Source organism: Mobula hypostoma, chromosome 24 (assembly GCF_963921235.1).
Source record: "Mobula hypostoma chromosome 24, sMobHyp1.1, whole genome shotgun sequence".
Classification (NCBI taxonomy): domain Eukaryota; kingdom Metazoa; phylum Chordata; class Chondrichthyes; order Myliobatiformes; family Myliobatidae; genus Mobula; species Mobula hypostoma.
Window position 1 is genome coordinate 33,540,419 of NC_086120.1, and position 22,667 is coordinate 33,563,085.

A 22,667-nucleotide genomic window follows, 5' to 3' on the forward strand; every position below is an offset into this window, starting at 1 on the left:
AGAGGTTGGTTTTCAGAGAGGGGTGGGTGCCTGGAACAAGCTTCCGGCTATGGTGGCAGAGGCTGATTCAACAGGGATATTTAAGAGACTTTTAGATAGGCACATGGATGGAAGAACACTGGAGGGTTATGGGCTGTGTAGGAGGGAAGTGTTAACTTGATCGTGAAGTAGACTTATTCAGATTGGCACAACATACTTCGCTGAAGGGCCCTTCCTGCGCTGCACTGCTTGATTTTGTAAAGAAACAAAGCAACTTGGCCTCTCCGGAATTCAGGAGAATGAGAAGTCATTCATTGGATTGAATTGTCACAGGGCTTCAGAGACCATAAGACATGCAGTAGGAGCACAGTTAGGCCATTCAGCCCATCAGGTTTGCTTTGCCATCCTATCGTGGCTAATCTATTATCCCTCACAACTCCATTCTCCTAAACCTCTGCTTTAAATATACCCTGTTACTTGGCCTCCACAGCCATTTGTAACAATTAACTCCACAGATTCACCAGCCTCTGCTAAAGAACTTCTTCCTAGGATTCCTTCTAGGAGAGAGAATATATAAGAAGTGATTTATATATTATTGAGATACAATGCGGAATAAGCCCTTCTGGCCCATTGAGCCATGCTGCCCAGCAACCCCCAAATTAACCCTAACCTAATCATGGAATAATTTATAACAACCAATTAACCTAGCAACTGGTATGTCTTTGGACTGTGGGAGGAAACCCACACAGTCACGGGTAGAACATACAAGCTCTTTACAGTCAGCGGCAGGAAGTGAACCCGCGTCGCAGGTGGTGTAAGTGTTGTGCTAACCACTACACTACCATGTTGTCCCAGTGATGCTCACCCTGGCTGCCATGTTCAGACCCAGTGGTCGTCATCCCACAGCAAGAGGATAGCAATTCATGATTGAGGTGAGAAGAACTTTCTTTGCCAAAAAGCTGGAGCACCTTTGCCATTCTCTGCTAAGAGGAGAGGAAAAGATAGCCATAGTGTATTCAAGAGGTATTTAAATACTGCAAGCTATGGGGTTAGTGCAGGAAAATGGCATGGGGTTCAAAGCTCAGCCAGGATCTGGCTGAATGTTGGAGCAGATGTGAGAGGCTGGATGGTCAAGTGAGGTGACTGAGGGTAGAGCAGTGTGCAGGACTAAATGATAACTTTGCATGTTAAATCTGTCTTCCATGTTTAAAAATAAAGAGTAGTGCCTCAGTTACCTTTCTTAGCTGTCTCCTGAAGCCAACAGAGCGTAAACATCTTGGGTGAGTGACCTGACATCAGGAAAGGCAGGTACCATCAGACCTAATTAGTTTCTGCTTTCAAACACTATCTTTGGAGGATATCCATCTCTCTGTAGCAGTATGGTCTAATAACATTGTTAAAGTGTTAAAATGAACCCGTACAAGAGAATCTCAAGGCCTAAATCTTTATAGGGTTGTTAACTAATGTTTTCGGTGATCTCTCAGCACAGGGAGTACACAGTAGCACAGTGTTTAGCACAACATTGTTACAGCCCAGGGCGTTCCAGAGTTCAGAGTTCAATTGCCACACCATTTGTAAGGAGTTCGTATATTCTCTCCATATCCATGTGGGTGCTCCGGTTTCTGTCCACAGTCCAAAGACGTACCGGATATTAGGTTAATTGGTCATTGTAAATTGTCCTGTCATTCAGCTAGTGTTAAAGAGGTTGCTGGATGGTGAGGATCATCGGGCTGGAAGGGCCTGTTACACGCTGTACCTCTAAATTTTTTTTAAAAAATCATATTTCTGCTGAAGTTTTTGCAAATATATAAATAAGATAAAACTTTGTTTATCCTGAAGGAAATTATTGTTGCAAGGTTGTTCAGTCAGAAATATGTACTTAAAGTACAAAATGTGAGAATTGAAGTATGAAAAAATAGAAAATGTGCATTAAAAAGTAATAGTGCAAAATAGAGATGCGCAATGAAACCGTACGCTTAAGGAGGAGGAGGAGTTGTAGAGTCTTTTCGCCATGGGGAGAAAGGATTGCCTGTGGCGTTCAGTGGTGGAATTAGTCTGTTACTAAAGGCGCTCCTCTGTTTGTCAGTATGTCATGGAGGGGGTGAGAAGGATTGTCCATAATGCTCCATAGCCGCTGCAGCATCCTCCTCTCAGACACAACCACCAGCAAATGTAGTGCAAAAACCTGTAAAGTGGGGAAAAAAAAGAAAAAAACACACTTAAGTCCTATTCTGTGATTTTCACGATGGCAGGGAGTTAATGGCTGAGACATTGGCACTTATCAATTACATTAACCATTTCCAATGTCAGGTAATCACTGATTTAAACATAGTACATCCAGATGCAAAGGAAAAAAACTCCTCTTATTGGGCCTGAAAGATGTGCTATATTCTTATTGTACAGTTTGTATTGGTTATGAGACCAATAGTGCAACCTCAGTGTGGCCCTGGGTGCAAGGAACAATTAAAATGGAGTTGCATATATTCTTCTCACAGTGCGGAACACTCAGAGGAAAATGTCACATTCTGGATCTGAGGTTTCCTTGAATTATCAGCTATTGCATTCATCACCAAAATATTAAGACTGTGCTGAGTGGACATTAGGACATAGGAATGTACAGGCCCTTTTTAACCTATTCCAAGCTCAACCTAACACTTCCCTCTCACATACAGTAGCCCTTCATTTTTCCTTCATCCATGTGCCTCTCTTAAATGTCACTACCACCAGCCTTGGCATGCGTTCCATGCACCCACCACTCTCTGTGTAAAAGAAACTTAGCTTTGACAGCCCACCTACGCTTTACTCCAATCATTTTACAATTATGCCCTCTTGTATTAACCACTTCTATCCTTGGGGGGGAAAAACGCACTCTATCTGTGCCTCTTATCATCTTGTACATCTCTATCAAAATCACCTCTCATCACTCTTTCGCTCGGAAGAGAGAAGCCTTAGCTCGCTTAACCTTTCCTCGTTTGTTGTATCCACAGGATAGTGGAGAAAGGATATTACAGTGAGCGGGATGCAGCTCATGCTGTGAAACAGATTCTGGAAGCTGTTGAGGTGAGTCACCTTAGACATTTCTCACCTTCAGTCGCACTCTTCCTCACCAGCACCCCCCCCCCAACAAGCAATCATTTCTCTTTGTGTATCACACAATTTAAAGTGTTACACTCTGTCCTGGGAAGTATCGACCAGCCATGTTGTTCTGTGTCAGAAGGGGTCCATTCATTTGAAGTTGGATTGCCTTGGCTTGATATTTAGCTGGTGAGAAACTACAGTACCAAACAAACAGTTTTCAGTACCTTCTCACTCCTGATGATGATTGCACTCTTGCATATTTACTTTATCTGTGTAAGTCAGGTTTTATTTTTATGCAATAGTAAGGAAACAAAGTTAACGAAAAATTTACCAAAAAAAAACAAGCATTGTGAAGTATACCGTTATCACACTAGAAAAGGGACCAGCATGGGCATGAGGGGGTGAATGGCCTCATTGTGCAACTGCTTAACACAAAGGTGGGGTGTTTTTAGTTCCTCTGAGGGTGGTAAATATTTGGAGGTCACTCACAAAGGATGGTGGGAGTGGAGATGTTGATTTTATTTTTTTATTTATTGGGGTGTGGCGTAGAATAAACCTAACCAGCCCCTCAAGCCATGCACGCCGCTCAGCAGTCTCCCATTTTAGTCGAAGCCTAATCAGGGGACAATTTACAATGACCTATTAACCTATATGTGCTCAATATTGAGGGACAGTGCAGATCACACACCAGGTGGCCCGCAAGCAGGATATTCAACTGAACTTCATTGACAACACTGCTTGTACAATATGTGAACTCCTCCCATGTGGGGGCGGCTAACTGAGTGGGACAGGATTAACACTATTAACTACCACAGCATCGCCTACCAACTGGAAGCACACACAACATGCTGGAGGAACTCAGCAGGCCAGGCAGTGTCAATGGAAACGAGTACAGTGGACGTTTCAGGCCGAGCCCCCTCGGCAGGACTGGCATCAACTGGTAGCTCTTTGGACTGTGAGGGGAAACCAGAGCACCTGGAGGAAACCGACGTGGTCAGAGGGACAACACAGCACGGCAGCATAGTGGTTAGCATGACAGTTTACAATACAGTCGAAACAGGTTCGATTCCCGCTGCTGCCTGTAAGGAGTGTGTACGTTCTCCCCGTGACCGCGCGGGTTTCCTCCGGGTGCTCCGGTTTCCTCCCACAGTCCAAAGACGTAGTGGTTAGTAGGTTAATTGGTCATTTTAAATCGTCCTGTAATCAGGTCAGGATTAGATCGAGGGATTGCTGAGTGGTGTGGCTTGAAGGGCCAGAAGGGGCGGGGTATCTCAATAAACAAATAAATAAATATTTTTTAAGGCAGCGGTAGCTATTCCTGTAATGCAAGGGTGAAAGGTTACTGGGGTAAATGGGAATGCGCAGATCGGCTTTAAGTCAGATTGCCCTGTTTTATGCAATGGTGGAACAGACTCAAGAAGCTAAGTGATCTACTCCTTCCCCTAATTCTTATATATTCATGTAACATTCAGTGATGTCCATGAGGAATACAGTTCCAATGTTAACATTTCAGGCTTGTTCCTTGAATCAGTGTGTGGTTGTACAACTGAGAATTGGGTTGTTTAGTGCTGACAGAAGAGAAACCTCTTATCCTGTTCAGATTATTTTGAGGGGAGCCGCGGGACCCAATTATCTCATCCCCATATGAACTGTCCTAGAAACAGGGCTCAGAGTAGAGAAGCTCAGAAACTGGAGGCCATTAACCCCCCTCAAGCAACACAAGAAGGAACTCACCGGGTCAGGCAGCATCTGTGGAGGGAAGTGGTCAGTCGACAATTCAGGTTGAAACCCTTCGTCTTCCATATCACTCCCCAGACGCTGCCTGACCTGCAGAGTTCCTCCAGTACCTTTTGTGTGGCTCCAAACTCCAACGTCCTGCAGTCTCCAGTGTTTCCATTAACCCCTTCAAACCTGCTTTTCTATTCAGAGAGTTCATGACTGATCTGTGCCATTAATTTTCAGTCCGTTCACTCTGGACTCCTCAGCCAGCAGAAATAGTTCCTCTCCATCTGTGCAATCCACCTGATTAATATATTGAAACCTTCAGGATATTGGGGAAAGCTGACATGTAGCTAATACAGAGTCAGCAGTGATCTCCTTCTGGTAAAAAAAATTCTCTCCCCTTCTCCTCTTCTATTCCTCACCCTGGTCCTTTACATCTTCCCACCTGCCTATCACTCCCCTAGATCCCTTCTTCCTTCCCTTTCTCCTTTCCTATCAGATTTGTTCCTCTCCTGTCCTTTACCTTTCCATCCCACCTGGCTTCACCCATCACTCTGCAGCTATTCTACTTCCTCTCACCACCTCCCCCCCACTATTTTTATTCTGTCATCTTCCCCTTCCTTCCCAGTCCTGAAGAAGGGTCTCGGCCCGAAACCTCGACTGTTTGTTCATTTCCATAGATGCTGCCTGACCTGCTGAGTTCCTCCAGCATTGTGTGTGTGGTGCTTTGGAATTCCAGCATCCGCAGAATTTCCCATGTTAGTGATCTCCTCCAGTGGCCATACACCCTCAAAGATTTGAAATATCTAGATGGGAGGTCTCGAGTTGAAATGTCAACTCTTCATTTCCCTCCACGTATGCTGACCAACCTGCTGAGTTCATCCAACAGTGTGCTTTTCACTCTAGATTCCTGCAGCTGCAGTCTATTGTGTCTCTGGGCGCTGAAATAACCTCTCCTGTGCTGAAATCCTGTCTGGAGGTTCTCTCCGCCTCTCACCCTTCAGTGTTAGCAGAAACATGGGGTTGAAATAAACACAGAAAATACTGGAAACACTTAGCAGGTCAGAACTTTTGATGAAGGACCTTCGGCCTGAAGCATTAACCCTGTTTCTACTTCCACAGACACTGCCTAACCTGTTGAGTTATTTTTCAGCATTTTCTGCTTTTTAGTTCAGATTTCCAACACCTGCAGTTTATGTGATTTTTGCCTTGGGTCAGCACTGGACACAGTAGATATTGAAAGGATTTGATAGCATACTGCTAAAATCCCTCTCCAGGGTTTCTTGTTCTTTACTACGTCCTTTGGCGATCAGCATTGTAAACCATTCAAGTACTCCCTGTACCCCACTGTTCCATTGTATCTGGATGCAGAGTCAGTTAACTTCCCTTGTGCTGTCGACTGTGTTATGGAGCACAGAGCCAGTCACTGTAAGAATCAAATGGTGCTTACTACTCCGAGCTGTTTGGAAGGGAAACATTTTTTTCCCCAAAAGAATATGGATCACTTTGCCCTGTTCTTCACTTGACAGTTCATCGTTTGTATTTTCTTAGAGACTGACTCCCATAGCGAAACCATGTTATTTTTAACATGTTAAAATCTCAGAATGGCCTGTTGTAAGCTGCATTATAAGAGAAGAATGGTTTTAATATCTTACATAGTACAATAAATATCCTATACATTTCAGGCCAATTGCTTTGAAATTAAATAGTATGCCTGGATTAAGGCTTCATCCACCCACCATCTTATTTCTTTTATTTATCTGTAGTTACATAAACCACCAGTGACATTACTGTATTTTTTTCAGATATCTTGTCTACTGGCTGAATTTTAATTGTGTATAATTTAGAATCCCCGCTATTCTCAAAATGTAACCTGCGATGGAGGAGTGTAACAAATGGCCAACCTGTGTCAAACTGCTTTCTTTTTTTATTCTGTGTGACCAAGCCTAAACAAAAGCTTAATTGCCTCTTCTGAGAGTCACGGACTAACCCAGTGTGAATGTCAGTGACTCGCCGGTGAATTCACTGGGACACATTGTCACAGACATGACCTGGGGTTGTAACACAATTACAGGGCTGTAGATTAGACTCTGGCTGAAAAGAACAAAAGGCTGTGGATACTCAGAATTCAAAATTTTGAAGAAATTTTGCTGGACTCTCTGGGCAGGTCTGCGGAGAGAGAAGAAACATTTCAGGTCTATAAATTTCCAGCAAATTCAGATCTCGGTTAAAAATTACTACTCGATCTGAGCTGTATAAAGACACCGCTGTACTGTTCTCTCTTAACATCTGATATTTTGGGAATACAGTCCCTTTTACCTCCACCAATCCCATTTACACTGGTCATTTATCTTTGTCATGTTTATCGATTCCAATGGTGTTGTTTCAAGTTTGTTAAGTGTCTGAACTATCAGACCATGTACACTCAATGGCCACTTTATTAGGTACGTAATAAAGTGGGCACTGAGTGCATATTTGTGGTCTTCTGCTGCTGAAGCCCGTCCGCTTCAAGGTTTGACGTGATGTGCATTCAGAGATGCTCTTCTGCACACCGCTGTTGTAACGCGTGGTTAGTTCATTTAATGTCGTCTTCCTGTTAGCTTGAACCAGTCTGGCCATTGTCCTCTGCCCTCTCTCATTAACGAGGCGTTTTCACCCACAGAACTACTGCTCAACTGATGCTTTTTCTTTCTTGCACCATTCTCTGTAAACTCCAGAGACTGGGGTGCATGAAAATCCCAGGAGATCAGCAGTTTCTGAAATACTTAAACCACCCAGCCTGCAACCAAAAACCATTCCAGAGTCAATCTCAGTAAACAATACCAACCGTGGGATTGGGAAGCTTTGCACCAATCATCTCCTTTCAGGCTAGCAATATGTACTTAAAATTTTTCCTTCTTACAAGGGATGTGGGTGTTGCTATTAAGATTGGCATTTATTGTCTGTCCATATTGTCACTGAAAGCAAGCATGCAAGTACAGCAGGCAGTGAAGAAAGCTAATGGCATGCTGGCCTTCATAACAAGAGGAATTGAGTATAGGAGCAAAGAGGTCCTTCTGCAGTTGTACAGGGCCCTGGTGAGACCACACCTAGAGTTCTGTGTGCAGTTTTGGTCTCCAAATTTGAGGAAGGACATTCTTGCTATTGAGGAAGTGCAGCGTAGGTTCACAAGGTTAATTCCCGGGATGGCAAGACTATCATATGTCGAAAGATTGGAGCAACTGGGCTTGTATACTCTGGAGTTTAGAAGGCTGAGAGGGGATCTTATTGAAACATATAAGATTATTAAGGGATTGGACACGCTGGAGGCAGGAAGTATGTTCCCGCTGATGGGTGAGTCCAGAACCGGAGGCCACAGTTTAAGAATTAGGGGTAGGCCATTTCGAACGGAGTTGAGGAAAAACTTTTTCACCCGGAGAGTGATGGATATATGGAATGCTCTGCACCAGAAGGCTGTGGAGGCCAAGTCTCTGGATGCTTTCAAAAAAAGAGATGGATAGAGCCCTTAAAGATAGCAGATTTAAAGGTTATGGAGATAAGGCAGGAACTGGTACTGATTGTGGATGATCAGCCATGATCACAGTGAATTGCGGTGCTGGCTCAAAGGGCCGAATGGCCTACTCCTGCACCTATTGTCTATTATATTGAACAAGAGAAGATAGTGGTGAAATCCCTTTAACAACAAAACTATTGTGCTTATAGCTGCTGGAGCAAAGTTGATGGGCCAAATGTTCTCATTCTGCTCCTATGTCAAAATAAAATGAAGAGACAGAAGGTGAAGATTCCTTCCAGGCTTTGTAAGAATTGAAACTATTTTTAATTTCATTTCAGAAATGCTATTAAATAAGCCAGATATTGTATTGAAAGGGCCAGTTGTATTGAATAATGAGTCCATCATCACTGCACCTTTGGCTCTTGCCTCATCCTCACCACATCCACTCTATAACAAGATAAGTTTAAATTGGTGTTACTTCCAGACTTTTGAAGCAGAGTTTCACAGTGCATGACCCAGCCATGTAGTGATCTCATTGCAAAATAGGAACTCAATTAACTATACTTAGCTGTCCACAGTGTTAAATAGCCACAAAAAAAAAATCCTTGAAGGTGTGAGCATTGGGCTTGCTTTTCATAAACCAGCTAAAAATGTAATTGCAGTGTGGATTTTTTTTGTGTGTGTCGGCAAGATAAGCAGTTGCTATGTGACAGGAACCTCTCTCCGAGAAGTTTTGACATTCAGCTTCAGGTTGGATGGCAACCAAGAGTCAAGGATTTGGGTTCAAGTGATAAGTGGCAGTCAGGATTTCGGAACTGGGTGATCAGCAGAAATTGTGGCTTCGGAATCGGGCGATGACCAGAAATTGGGTTTTTGCATCACAGCAACTGGTAAGAGGCATAGGTGGAGTGGATAGACAATGACTTTTTCCCCAGGGCAGAAATGGTTAATACCAGGAGGCATAATTTTAAGGTGATTGGAGGAAAGTATAAGGGGATGTCAAAGAAACAGACACAAAATGCTGGAAGAACTCAGCAGACTGGCAGCATCTATGGAAAAGAGTACAGTCGTCATATCTGGGCCAAGACCCTTCATCAGGACTGGGAATTAAAAAGAAATGAAAAATCAGAGTAAGAAGGTGCGGGGAGGGGAGGAAGAAGTGCAAGGTAGTAGGTGATAGATGAGACCAGGAGAGGGGAAGCGGTGAAGTAAAGAGCAAGTGCAGAGGTGTGTCTAGTTAAGTGGTCACTGTGTGTATAAATCTGCTGTAAAGAAGAGGTTAGGCCCCAATATTTACTGAGGTGAGAGTTCCAGTTAATTTGGTCATGAAGCAATGGTAACGAAGGTTAGGGTTTCTGAGTACTGTAGAGTTTTGGATACAAGGCCTGCCTACACTTTTACATTGTTAGCAGATGCCCTGTCCAGCAGCCTACCTGACTCGTAACCTTGGCTTTCAATCATGTGAGTAACTCTCCCAGAGTCACCAATGTGGAGGTTTTGAGTTTGCTTCTGAGGGAGCAAGTGGAGGTATAAAGTGTTTTGTATATGGAATTAGGAAGTTGATCACAGAAAATCACAGGGAGACCTCGTGATGTAACTTGAGACTGTGTTGCTAGACGGTTGAAGGTCACAATCCTTGGGCAGTGCATTGTATCTCCAGAGGAAACAGGTTTGCTCGATGGACCAAGGGGAAAATGTCTTGCTGCTCTTCACCTTCAACGGTAGAGAATGCATGTGTAAAATGTAAGAGATCTGCCGCAGGTCTGCTTGACCTAACAAGTATTTTTAGCATTTTATGTTTATATTCAGAATTCCGGTACTGTACTCTGCTTTCAGGGAAAAATAGCTTTCTCATACAGCAAACTTTACTACCCATGAACAGCCAGGTTTCCTGAGGTAGAGGGAACTGGACAACTGGAGAGATACATTCAGCATTAAAATATGCAAATAAGGATTCCATCTTCTAGGGTGAATGGGCTTAAGAAGATTTGGGTTCAGGTTTGAAATTTTTATACATTTTCACATTACGAATGACCCCAAACCATCCATTTTTGATGGTTAGAATTCACCCACACCGTATAGAAGATCTTTTTACTTCTAGCAAATTCCCATTTAATTTTTGATATGTTGACCTGGGAATTTAGGTACATAGCACATTTGGAACTTAGATCAAGACATCCTGGGAAAGGCTTCATTGGTTACTTCTGGGCCAAGTAAATCTCAATGACGTTGTAACAGACAGGGATCCCATTGATTTGGATTCTATATTTTTATCTTCAAAATAGCTTCATCCGATACAAACCATCATCCTATTTCTCCATCTCCCACCCCACCCAACTGATCTCTCTCCCAATACCCCAATAAACTTATCCCACACCTCCAATTTTTCAATTGTCCTTTGACTCTCCAATGACACTAACATTCACAATGGTCCTGACTTCTTTCTCCCAAATCCCACTGGACCTTTGTTCCAGATTACTGAATCATTACTTCCATAAGTAACTCAGTTCAGCCATGCAGTGGAGACCCTCTACTCCAAACACCATGCCATATGACCATAAGACAAAAGAGCAGAATGAGGACATTCAGCCCATCTAATCTGCTCCACCATTCTCCCTTTCAACCCCATTCTCCTTCCCTCTTGTGACTGTTAGTGCCCTTTCCAAACAAGAACCTACCAACCTCTGCTTTACATGGATATACTCAATGACTTGGGTATGTGGAGACTTGGCCTCCACATCTGTCTGAGCCAATCAATTTCACAGATTTACCATGCCCTGGTGAAAGAAATTCCTCCTTTTTGCCTTCAGAAAGTTAGAAGGCATGGGATCCAGGGAAGTTTGGCCAGGTGGATTCAGAATTGGCTTGCCTGCAGTAGGCAGAGGGTGGTAGTGGAGGGAGTACATTCAGATTGGAGGATTGTGACTAGTGGTGTCCCACAAGGATCTGTTCTAGGACCTCTACTTTTCGTGATTTTTGTTAACGACCTGGATGTGGGGGTAGAAGGGTGGGTTGGCAAGTTTGCAGACTTCACAAAGGTTGGTGGTGTTGTAGGTAGTATAGAGGATTGTCAAAGATTGCAGAGAGATATTGATAGGATGCAGAAGTGGGCTGAGAAGTGGCAGATGGAGTTCAACCCGGAGAAGTGTGAGGTGGTACACTTTGGAAGGACAAACTCCAAGGCAGAGTACAAAGTAAATGGCAGGATACTTGGTAGTGTGGAGGAGCAGAGGGATCTCGGGGTACATGTCCACAGATCCCTGAAAGTTGCCTCACAGGTAGATAGGGTAGTTAAGAAAGCTTATGGGGTGTTAGATTTCATAAGTCGAGGGATAGAGTTTAAGAGTTGCGAGGTAATGATGCAGCTCTATAAAACTCTGGTTAGGCCACACTTGGAGTATTGTGTCCAGTTCTGGTCACCTCACTATAGGAAGGATGTGGAAGCATTGGAAAGGGTACAGAGGAGATTTACCAGGATGCTGCCTGGTTTAGAAAGTATGCATTATGATCAGAGATTAAGGGAGCTAGGGCTTTACTGTTTGGAGAGAAGGAGGATGAGAGGAGACATGATAGAGTGTACAAGATAATAAGAGGAATAGATAGAGTGGATAGCCAGCGCCTCTTCCCCAGGGCACCACTGCTCAATACAAGAGGACATGGCTTTAAGGTAAGGGGTGAGAAGTTCAAGGGGGATATTAGAGGAAGGTTTTTTACTCAGAGAGTTGTTGGTGTGTGGAATGCACTGCCTGAGTCAGTGGTGGAGGCAGATACACTAGTGAAGTTTAAGAGACCACTAGACAGGTATATGGAGGAATTTAAAGTGGGGGCTTATATGGGAGGCAGGGTTTGAGGGTCGGCAGAACATTGTGGGCCGAAGGGCCTGTACTGTGCTGTACTATTCTATGTTCTATGTTCTATGTTTTCTCTGTTCTAAATGGACATCCTTATATTCTGAGGTTGTGCCTTCCATTCCAAGACTCCCCTACATACAAAAATACTCGCTCCACATCCACTCCATCTTGGCCTTTCAATATTTGATGGGTTTCAATGAGCTCACCTCCCCCCACCAGCCCAACTCCTCGGGTTCCTCTGAACTCCAACAAGTACAGGCCCTGAATGTCTTGACCCAAAACGCAGAGTAGTGGAGATGATTTAGCAGTGAGTGATATCTTTACAAATAAACTGCAAAATAGCAAGCCACAAGGTGCCACAAAATAAGGGAGAGCAGATATTTAACACAACAAGGTAACTGGAGGCTTGTAGCAACTGGTTGAGGCTGGCTGGGTTGTCTGAGTAAACAAGGATTGTGGATGAGAGCTGGGTTTAATATGCTGCAGGTGATGATGTGAAAACAAGTGGCAAGTGAGTCCTTCCAGGTGAGGCGACACTTCACCTGTGAGTCAGCTGGGGTGATATACTGCGTCCGGTGCTCCCGGTGCGGCCTTCTATATATTGGCGAGACCCTACGCAGGCTGGGAGACCGTTTCACTGAACACCTATGCTCTGTTCACCAGAGAAAGCAGCATCTCCCAGTGGCCTCACATTTTAATTCCACGTCCCATTCCCATTCCCATTCTGATATATCTATCCACGGCCTCCTCTACTGTCAAGATGAAGCCACACTCAGCTTAGAAGAACAACACCTTATATTCCGTCTGGGTAGCCTCCAACCTGATGGCATGAATATTGACTTCTCTAACTTCTGTTAATGCCCCACCTCCCCTTCATAGCCCATCTGTTATCTATCTCTCTATCTCTCTCTCTCTCTCTCTCTCTCTCCCTCCCTCTCTCACTATACCCCTTGCCCATCCTCTGGGATTCCCCCCTCCCCCTTTTCCTTCTCCCTGGGCCTCCTGTCCCATGATCCTCTCATATCCCTTTTGCCAATCACCTGCCCAGCTCTTGGCTCCATCCCTCCCCCTCCTGTCTTCTCCTATCATTTTGTATCTCCCCCTCCCACTTTCAAATCTCTTACTATCTCTTCTTTCAGTTAGTCCTGACTTAGGGTCTCGGCCCGAAACGTCGACTGTACCTCTTCCTATAGATGCTACCTGGCCTGCTGTGTTCACCAGCAACTTTGATGTGTGTTGCTTGAATTTCCAGTGTCTGCAGATTTCCTCGTGTTTGCGGCAAGTGATTCCTGTTTGCTGTGCAGGGTCCGCCCCCACCCCACCACAACTGGCACCCAATGGCCCAGGGAAATCCAGATGGATCAGTGGAACTCTTTGATGAGCGATGGATTGAAGATGAAACTGGATGGCACCTAAGGTCTCTCCTCTGGGCCATACCCTTCCCAGTCGACCAGGTTTTGCACACCTCGTCCACAATGATGTGAATCCATCAACTTGTGAACCATGTACACTGGATACTCCACCATCCTTAGCCCCAGAGGTGCAGGCACAGGTGGGTTGGGTGGTTCATGGACAGCAGACCTGAGGCAGGACATGTGGAAGGTAGGTGTGATTCTGAGGGACAGGGGCAGATGGAGACAGCAAATTACTGGATTGATGTGATGGGTAATTTTAAGGGACTAAAGAACCAGGATGAGAGAATCTTCTTCCATGTGAAAGATTTAGAGGCAGCGAAGCATCGTTGAAACTCATCCACTTGCTAATTGGTTCTTTCGGAGTGAACATTGGTGATAGCCAGAAGTCAAACCCATTGAGATGCGGAGATGGGAGCAGAAGGCTCACCAGAAGTAGGAGATGAATTGTGAGCCTCGGTCCAACAGAGTGTCCTGAGGGAAGCCGTGGAGGAAAACTGCATGTTGGAGAATGAGGTCTGTTGTCTCAACAGTTGATGGAAGCTTGGGGAGGGCAATGAATTGGGCCGCCTGAGAGAAACAGTCCACCATTGTCACGATCATCGTGAACCCATCGGAAGGTGGCAAACCCATGATGAAATCCATACTGATGTGAGATCATTACCATTGAGGCTGCAGGAGCCCAAAAGACTGCTGGTTGGTGGAATTGGGCAGGACACATTGAGGGCAGGCAGCAACAAACTGAAGTACATCTGAGATCATGGAGGACCACCAGAACTGGCGACGCAGAAAATCTGGGGTCCATTGTGCGTCCGGATGGCTGGAGAGGTGTGAGGAGCTGGCCCACTGGAGTGCCTCAGTGCATGGCCGCCGGCAGCACATGTGGTTTTCAGGCATGTCGTTCGGAGCAGGCCTGTGCTGTGGAGCCTGGCAAATCCGGCTCTCAAGGTCCTGAATAATTGGGGTGAGGATCTGGGATGATGGTATGATGGGCTAAGGGTCAATCTACATTTCAACTGGGTCGAACTATCATGACAGGACATCTGCCTTAGTGTCCTTGGATACTGGTTTGTTAAGAGAAGGTGAAGTTGTATTGTTTGAAGGAGAGGGACCTGCAAGCCTGATGTGGGTTGAGTTGGTGGGTTTACTGAATGAATATGAGGTTCTGGTGGTCAGTCCAGGTCAAGAAAAACTGGATGTTTCCCATCAGCCAATGTCTCCATTCCTCCAAGGTCCATTAGGTGGCAAGTAAACCAATTTCCCCCGGGATCAATAAAATATGACTGTGGCTATGACTATAAGTAGCTCTCCATCTCCTGCTCCATAATGGTGCTGCATAGAGTTGACCTTGCAAGAGAAGAAGGCAGAAGGGTGTGTCTTCCCATCTGGCCCTCTCTGGGAGAGGATGGCCCCAGCACCCATGCCAGATGTGTCCACCTCTACTTCAAATGGTCTGGAGGAGTTTGAACGGTGGAGAACGGGAGCAGTGGTGAAGTATCTCTCGAGCTCTTCGAAAGCGTAGTCTGCGGCAGCACACCAGTTTATCCATGAGGTAGGTGATTTGATGAGGGAGGCAAGGGAGGCGGTAATTAAGCTGTATTTTTTTAAATTGATTTTGGCGATGTAGCACAGGCTTGTCGGGGGTTACTAGGGTGGTGAAGGCCCTTCCAGCCCTTTGAGCCGTGCTGCCCATCAACACCCGACAAATCTGATTAACCCTAACCTAATCACAGGAAACTTTACAATAGAACATAGAACATAGAATAGTACAGCACAGTACAGGCCCTTCGGCCCACAATGTTCTGCCGACCCTCAAACCCTGCCTCCCATATAAACCTCCACCTTAGATTCCTCCATATACCTGTCTAGTAGTCTGTTAAACTTCACTAGTGTATCTGCCTCCACCACTGACTCAGGCAGTGCATTCCACGCACCAACCACTCTCTGAGTAAAAAACCTTCCTCTAATATCCCCCTTGAACTTCCCACCCCTTACCTTAAAGCCATGTCCTCTTGTATTGAGCAGTGGTGCCCTGGAGAAGAGGTGCTGGCTATCCACTCTATCTATTCCTCTTATTATCTTGTACACCTCTATCATGTCTCCTCTCATCCTCCTTCTCTCCAAACAGTAAAGCCCTAGCTCCCTTAATCTCTGATCTTAATGCATACTTTCTAAACCAGGCAGCATCCTGGTAAATCTCCTCTGTACCCTTTCCAATGCTTCCACATCCTTCCTATAGTGAGGTGACCAGAACTGGACACAATACTCCAAGTGTGGCCTAACCAGAGTTTTATAGAGCTGCATCATTACATTGCGACTCTTAAACTCTATCCCTCGACTTATGAAAGCTAACACCCCATAAGCTTTCTTAACTACCCTATCCACCTGTGAGGTAACTTTCAGGGATATGTGGACATGTACCCTGAGATCCCTCTGCTCCTCCATACTACCAAGTATCCTGCCATTTACTTTGTACTCTGCCTTGGAGTTTGTCCTTCCAAAGTGTACCACCTCACACTTCTCTGGGTTGAACTCCATCTGCCACTTCTCAGCCCACTTCTGCATCCTATCAATGTCTCTCTGCAATCTTTGACAATCCTCTATACTATCTACAACACCACCAACCTTTGTGTCGTCTGCAAACTTGTCAACCCACCCTTCTACCCCCACATCCAGGTCGTTAATAAAAATCACGAAAAGTAGAGGTCCCAGAACAGATCCTTGTGGGACACCACTAGTCACAATCCTCCAATCCGAATATACTCTCTCCACCACCACCCTCTGCCTTCTGCAGGCAAGCCAATTCTGAATCCACCTGGCCAAACTTCCCTGGATCCCATGCCTTCTAACTTTCTGAATAAGCCTACCGTGTGGAACCTTGTCAAATGCCTTACTAAAATCCATATAGATCACATCCACTGCACTACCCTCATCTATATGCCTGGTCACCTCCTCAAAGAACTCTATCAGGCTTGTTAGACACAATCTGCCATTCACAAAGCCATGCTGACTGTCCCTGATCAGACCATGATTCTCTAAATGCCTATAGATCCTATCTCTAAGAATCTTTTCCAACAGCTTTCTCACCACAGACGTAAGGCTCACTGGTCCATAATTACCCGGACTAGCCCTACTACCTTTTTTGAACAAGGGAACAACATTCGCCTCTCTCCATTCCTCCGGTACCATTCCCGTGGTCAACAAGGACATAAAGATCCTAGCCAGAGGCTGAGCAATCTCTTCTCTCGCCTCATGGAGCAGCCTGGGGAATATGCCGTCAGGCCCCGGGGACTTATCTGTCCTAATGTATTTTAACAACTCCAACACCTCCTCTCCCTTAATATCAGCATGCTCCAGAACATCAACCTCACTCATATTGTCCTCACCATCATCAAGTTCCCTCTCATTGGTGAATACCGAAGAGAAGTATTCATTGAGGACCTTGCTCACTTCCACAGCCTCCAGGCACATCTTCCCACCTTTATCTCTAATCGGTCCTACCTTCACTCCTGTCATCCTTTTTTGCTTCACATAATTGAAGAATGCCTTGGGGTTTTCCTTTACCCTACTCGCCAAGGCCTTCTCATGCCCCCTTCTTGCTCTTCTCAGCCCCTGCTTAAGCTCCTTTCTTGCTTCCCTATATTCCTCAATAGACCCATCTGATCCTTGCTTCCTAAACCTCATGTATGCTGCCTTCTTCCTCCTGACTAGACTTTCCACCTCACTTGTCACCCATGGTTCCTTCACCCTACCATTCTTTATCTTCCTCACCGGGACAAATTTATCCCTTACATCCCGCAAGAGATCTCTAAACATCGACCACCTGTCCATAGTACATTTCCCTGCAAAAATATCATCCCAATTCACCCCTGCAAGTTCTAGCCTTATAGCATAATTTGCCTTTCCCCAATTAAAAATTTTCCTGTCCTCTTTGATTCTATCCTTTTCCATGATAATGATAAAGGCCAGGGAGCGGTGGTCACTGTCCCCCAGATGCTCATCCACTGAGAGATCTGTGACCTGAGCCGGTTCATTACCTAGTACTAGATCTAGTATGGCATTCCCCCTGGTCGGCCTGTCCACATACTGTGACAGGAATCCATCCTGGACACACTTAACAAATTCTGCCCCATCTAAACCCTTGGAACTAATCTGGTGCCAATCAATATTAGGGAAGTTAAAGTCACCCATGATAACAACCCTGTTATTTTTGCACCTTTCCAAAATCTGCCTCCCAATCTGCTCCTCTGTATCTCTGCTGCTACCAGGGGGCCTATAGAATACCCCCATTAGAGTAACTGCTCCCTTCCTGTTCCTGACCTCCACCCATATTGACTCAAAAGAGGATCCTGCTACATTACCCACCCTTTCTGTAGCTGTAATAGTATCCCTGGCCAGTAATGCCACCCCTCCTCCCCTTTTTCTGCCCTCTCTATCCCTTTTAAAGCACTGAAATCCAGGAATATTGAGAATCCATTCCTGCCCTGATCAATCAATTTACCCTGTACATCTTTGGACCGTGGGAGGAAACCAGAGGACCCGGAGAAACCCCACACATTCCCCGGGGAGGACGTACAGAGACTCCTTACAGAATGGCAATGGAATCGAACTCTGGAGCCCCACCCACCCCAAGCTGTAATAACATCACAAGAGCTCCCACACTGCCATGGTTGTAGATGTTGATGACCAGTCAGTAGAAGTCATAGAAGCCCAAGAAGCCCTGTAGTTATTTGAGAGAGTACAGTCAGGGCCATTCAACAATGGCGTGCACTTTCTCTGGATCTATAGTTATGCCTTGGGGTGAAAGACTGTAACCCAGGAAGGAAATGACTGGGGTGTGGGACTGGCATTTTTCTATCTTGCAGTACAGCTGGTTTTTGAGGAGATAAAGGACTGAACAGGTGTGATGGACGTTGTCTTGGGGGTCCTTGGACAAGATGAGGATGCCCTCGAGGTAGCCGAACACAAAGCTGTGTGGCGTATCTCAGAAGAGCTCGTTGATGAAGGTTTGGGAAACAGCTAGATTGTTGGAAAGTCCAAAAGACATCATGAAGTATTCAGTGGCCTGTGGGTGTTATGAATGCAGTCTGCCACTCATTTCCCAGGCGGATGTGGATAAGGTTGTGTGTGCTCCGTAGATCCAGTATGGAGAAGATCTGGGCCCTGTGGAGAGTTTTGAATGCGCTATCTATCACGGGGAGGGGGTTGTGATTATAAATGGTGATCTTGTTGGGGCTATGCTAGTTGATTCAGGCACAAAGACCCCATCTTTCTTTTTGACAAAGAAGAATCCTGCACCGGCTGGAGACTGGGGTGATCAAATAAGTTGTGCTGTAGCACTTCAGCAAATTCGTCATTCATGGCTCGGGTTTCAGGAGGGGAGAGGAAGAACAGACGACCTCGTGGCATGGTGGTGTCCAGGAGGAGTTTGATTGTGAAGTCGTGCAGTCTGTGCGGTGGCAGGGTGCTGGCTTCCTTTTCACTGAAGGGGACGGCTAAGTCATGATATCCCTGCCGGAGTTAGGCGAGTTCGAGGGTTTCCTCTGCCTCCGCGGATCTACAGGGTGAAGTCGGCTGAGGTTGCAGGCAGGTGGGTGCCCAAGTCAGTGAACCAGACGACCTGGCAAAGTGAGGGTCATGAATGGAGAGCCAGGGGTAACCCAAGATGAGAGGAGTGTTGGGCGAGTCAATAAGGAGGAACTGAATGAACTCACGGTGCTCTCCAATGCTCACGTGCACTGGCCGTATGCATGCTCTGACCATCCCAGTCCTCAAGGGAACGTCTATCAATGGCTGAGATTGGTGATCGACTACTCCGCGTTAAGCGCACAAGTTGTTTATCCACTGATGTTCACGCTCTTGGGAAGCGGGGTGGGGAGTTTAAAAGGAACTGTCCCTAACTGCAGGGGTTCTGGAGGTGTTAATGATGAGGACCCTGCAGCCTGGAATGGTTCTGGGAACAGAACTGAGGCTCTGGCTGATGACCTGGAGGGTCATTCCATAACACACCTGCAAACGCAGAGGGCAAGGTTGATGGGCATCTCCCAGGTCGACAGCTAGTCTTTAAAGCACTCAGAGAGGCCATGATGGTAGTGGGCTACCAGCACTTCCAACCCACTCCACCATGAGTGTGAATTCCTCGGTGTAATCCAGCACAGAGCGCGAGCCTCGATGCTGGCAAAGTATCCGCCTTCCTTCCACTTCTCAGATGGTTGAAAATCCAGTGCATTTCAGCAGCAAAATCCTCATACCTGTTGTAAACGGTGGTCTTGTTGTCCCAGTTAGCAGCAGCCCAGGTCAGATCGCCCAGTAAAAGAGAGATGAGGAAGACAATCTTGGCCCAGTCCGTAGAATACAGACATGACCTGGAGCTCAAAGTAAAACACACTGGGACAGGAAGTTGCAGTATCACATTCGGGATGTATTGAAATGTTCAGGCACCAAAATCCAGGGCTCAGAGGGAGGAGACTTACTGGCACGGGGTTCCTGTATCGAGGCGAAGAGCTAGAAGAGAATGGCGAGGAGATGTTCAATAGTTTCCTGCTGCGACTGGATCATGTGCTCATGTCAACAGAAAATTTCCCTTTAAGTGAGCATACTCTGCTGGGCCAATCGTAGATTCACTCATCCCGTCAGGAAAGCTAGAAGAGGCTTGACTCAAACAGAGCAGCAGAGACCATTTGGCAGTGAGCAATAGCTTTAATAATAAACTGCAAAATAGCAAGACATGAGGGGCCACAAAACAAGAGAGAACAGATGCTCAACTCAACAAGGTAACTGACAGCAAGTAGGAACTGATTGAGGCTGGCTGATTCAATGAGTGAACAATGGCTGTGGATGAGAGCTGGGTTTAAATGGGCTGCAGATGGTGCGTTGGGAACAAAAGGCAGGTGATTCCAGTTAGTTGGATGGAGACTGGGAGGTGCCTGGCACAGAGCCATCAAACATGCCTCATATATTAACCCTTTCATTCCCAGGATCACTCTCATAAACTATTACTGATATTTCCATTGCAACCAAAATTGTCATTGACCCCTCCTGCCACAATCCTCTGGCACACCCAAAGTGGTCCATTAGAATTTCATGGCCATCGGATTTCATCAAAGTCTTGCATTTTCACAAGTAATTCCTTTTGATATGCAATAACATTTGCTTCCTAGCCAATTTAGTTTTTTGAAAAATACCTGAACCTTACTATAGCTGGACTTACTTGCAGAACAAGTATATCCAAGAACGCTTGGAAAGTTTATTTGAATCAGGTTGCCAAGCATATTTAGGCAAATGCCACTATAGTTCACATCCTGATGTTAATGTTAAAGGGGACAGTGTTGATTTCTTGCTACTTCTGTGGGAAAAATTAAGTGCAAAATTACAATAAAAGGAATTTGACGTAAATAGCTGAAGGAATGGCAAAGAGGGACTTACATTACGTAAGGAAAGGTGATGTAGACACGAATAGAAAATGCTGGAGGACCTCAGCAGGTCAGGCAGCATCTTAAGAGAGGAATAAACAGATGATGTTTCAGGCTGAGACCCTTCATCAGGACTGGAAAGGTCCTTCTTGGTCTGAAATGTCAACTATTTATTCCTCTCCATAGATGCTGCCTTTCCTGCTGAACTCCTCCAGCATGTGTGTGCGTGCGTGCGTCCGTGTGTGTGTGTGTGTGTGTGTGTGTGTGTGTGATTGTGTGTGTGTGTGTGTGTCTGTGTGTGTGTGTGTGTGTGTGTGTGTGTGTGCGTGATTGTGTGTGTGTGTGTGTGTGTGTGTGCGTGATTGTGTGTGTGTGTGTGTGTGTGTGTGTGTGTGTGTGTGTGTGTGTGTGTTGCTCTGGATTTCCAGCATCTGAAGAACCTCTTGTGTTTGGAATGTAGATACAATTACCTTCTAGCACACTACAACAAGGGAATATTTAAGGCTAAAACTCGTTCTCAGAATCAGGGTTTAATATCACCGGCGCAAGTCATGAAATTTGTTAACTTTGCAGCAGCAGTAGGAAGCAATACATGATAATAGAGAAAATCTGTGAATTACAATAAGAATATATATGTATGTCAAATAGTTAAATTAAATTAGTGCAAAAACAGAACTAACAAAGTAGTGAGGCAGTGATCATGATTTCAGTGTCCATTCAGAAATGGGATGGCAGAGGGGAAGAAGCTGTTTCTGAATTGCTGAGTGTGTGCCTTCAGGCTTCTGTACCTCCTTTCTTGATGGCAACAGTGAGAAGAGGGCAAACCAACAGTTTGTATCAGAAAAACGAAAACCCTTTCCCTTTCTTTTGATATTGAAAGAAAATATGCATCCAAAATAATCCAGGTGATTGCAAATCTGAAGTGAAAACATGAAATGTTGGCAATTTTAATTATCTGCTAGTATGTAATATGAAAGGCTTTAGATAGTTGGTTGGAAGCAGACGTGTCTTACTCAAACTTATGTTAAGCGCCATCGGAACAGTAGTAGGACGAGGAAGGGAAGTAAGAAAGGGAAAGATTCAGAGAGTTATAGTGACAGTCGACCAGAAGCTTCAGATCAAACTTGTCCATTGCTCCTGACCTTTAAAGTACATCCACTGTGTAACATCCTTCCTTTTTAACATGCGCAACTGCCTCCTGCGATATGTCAGGCAGAGCCTCGTTCAGCCCGGTTGACAGCTCAAGACATGCCATGTGCAGTAGTCAAGTCAGCATGTTGAACCCTTGCCTCTAAAAGTCATCATGGTATGTGAGATCAAAGCAAGCAATCCAAACATCTCCAAAGACCGATGTTCCCTATTTGTACTCTCACTATACGGAACAGATTATGGCCGGATGTTTCCGTAAGCGGGAGAGTCCAAAACCAGAAGGCACAGCCTCAGAACTGAAGAATGTCCCTTTAGAATAGAGGTGAGGAGGAATTTCTTTAGCTTGAGCATGGTGAATCTGGAATTCATTGCCAAAAATGGCCATGGAACCCAAGTCATTGGGTACGTTTAAAGCAGAGGTTGATAGATTCTTGATTCTAAGGGTGTTAGAGGTTATGGGAAAGAAGCAGGAAAATGGAGTTGAGAGGGATAATACGTTAGCCACAATTGAATGGCAGAGTAGACTCAAATGGCCTGATTCTGCTCCTCTATCTTATGGTCCTATGACAGC

At 45.3% G+C, this 22,667-nt stretch overlaps 1 protein-coding gene across 1 annotated transcript in view; it reads left to right on the forward strand.

Annotated features, from left to right (window-relative positions):
• Positions 1-22,667, forward strand: part of LOC134337380 (calcium/calmodulin-dependent protein kinase type IV-like) — a 146,814-nt gene that overhangs the window by 69,811 nt on the left and 54,336 nt on the right. Inside the window, exon 5 of the mRNA XM_063032344.1 lies at positions 2,967-3,039. Coding sequence (XP_062888414.1) covers positions 2,967-3,039 — 73 coding nt within the window. The remainder of the gene's footprint in view (positions 1-2,966; positions 3,040-22,667) is intronic.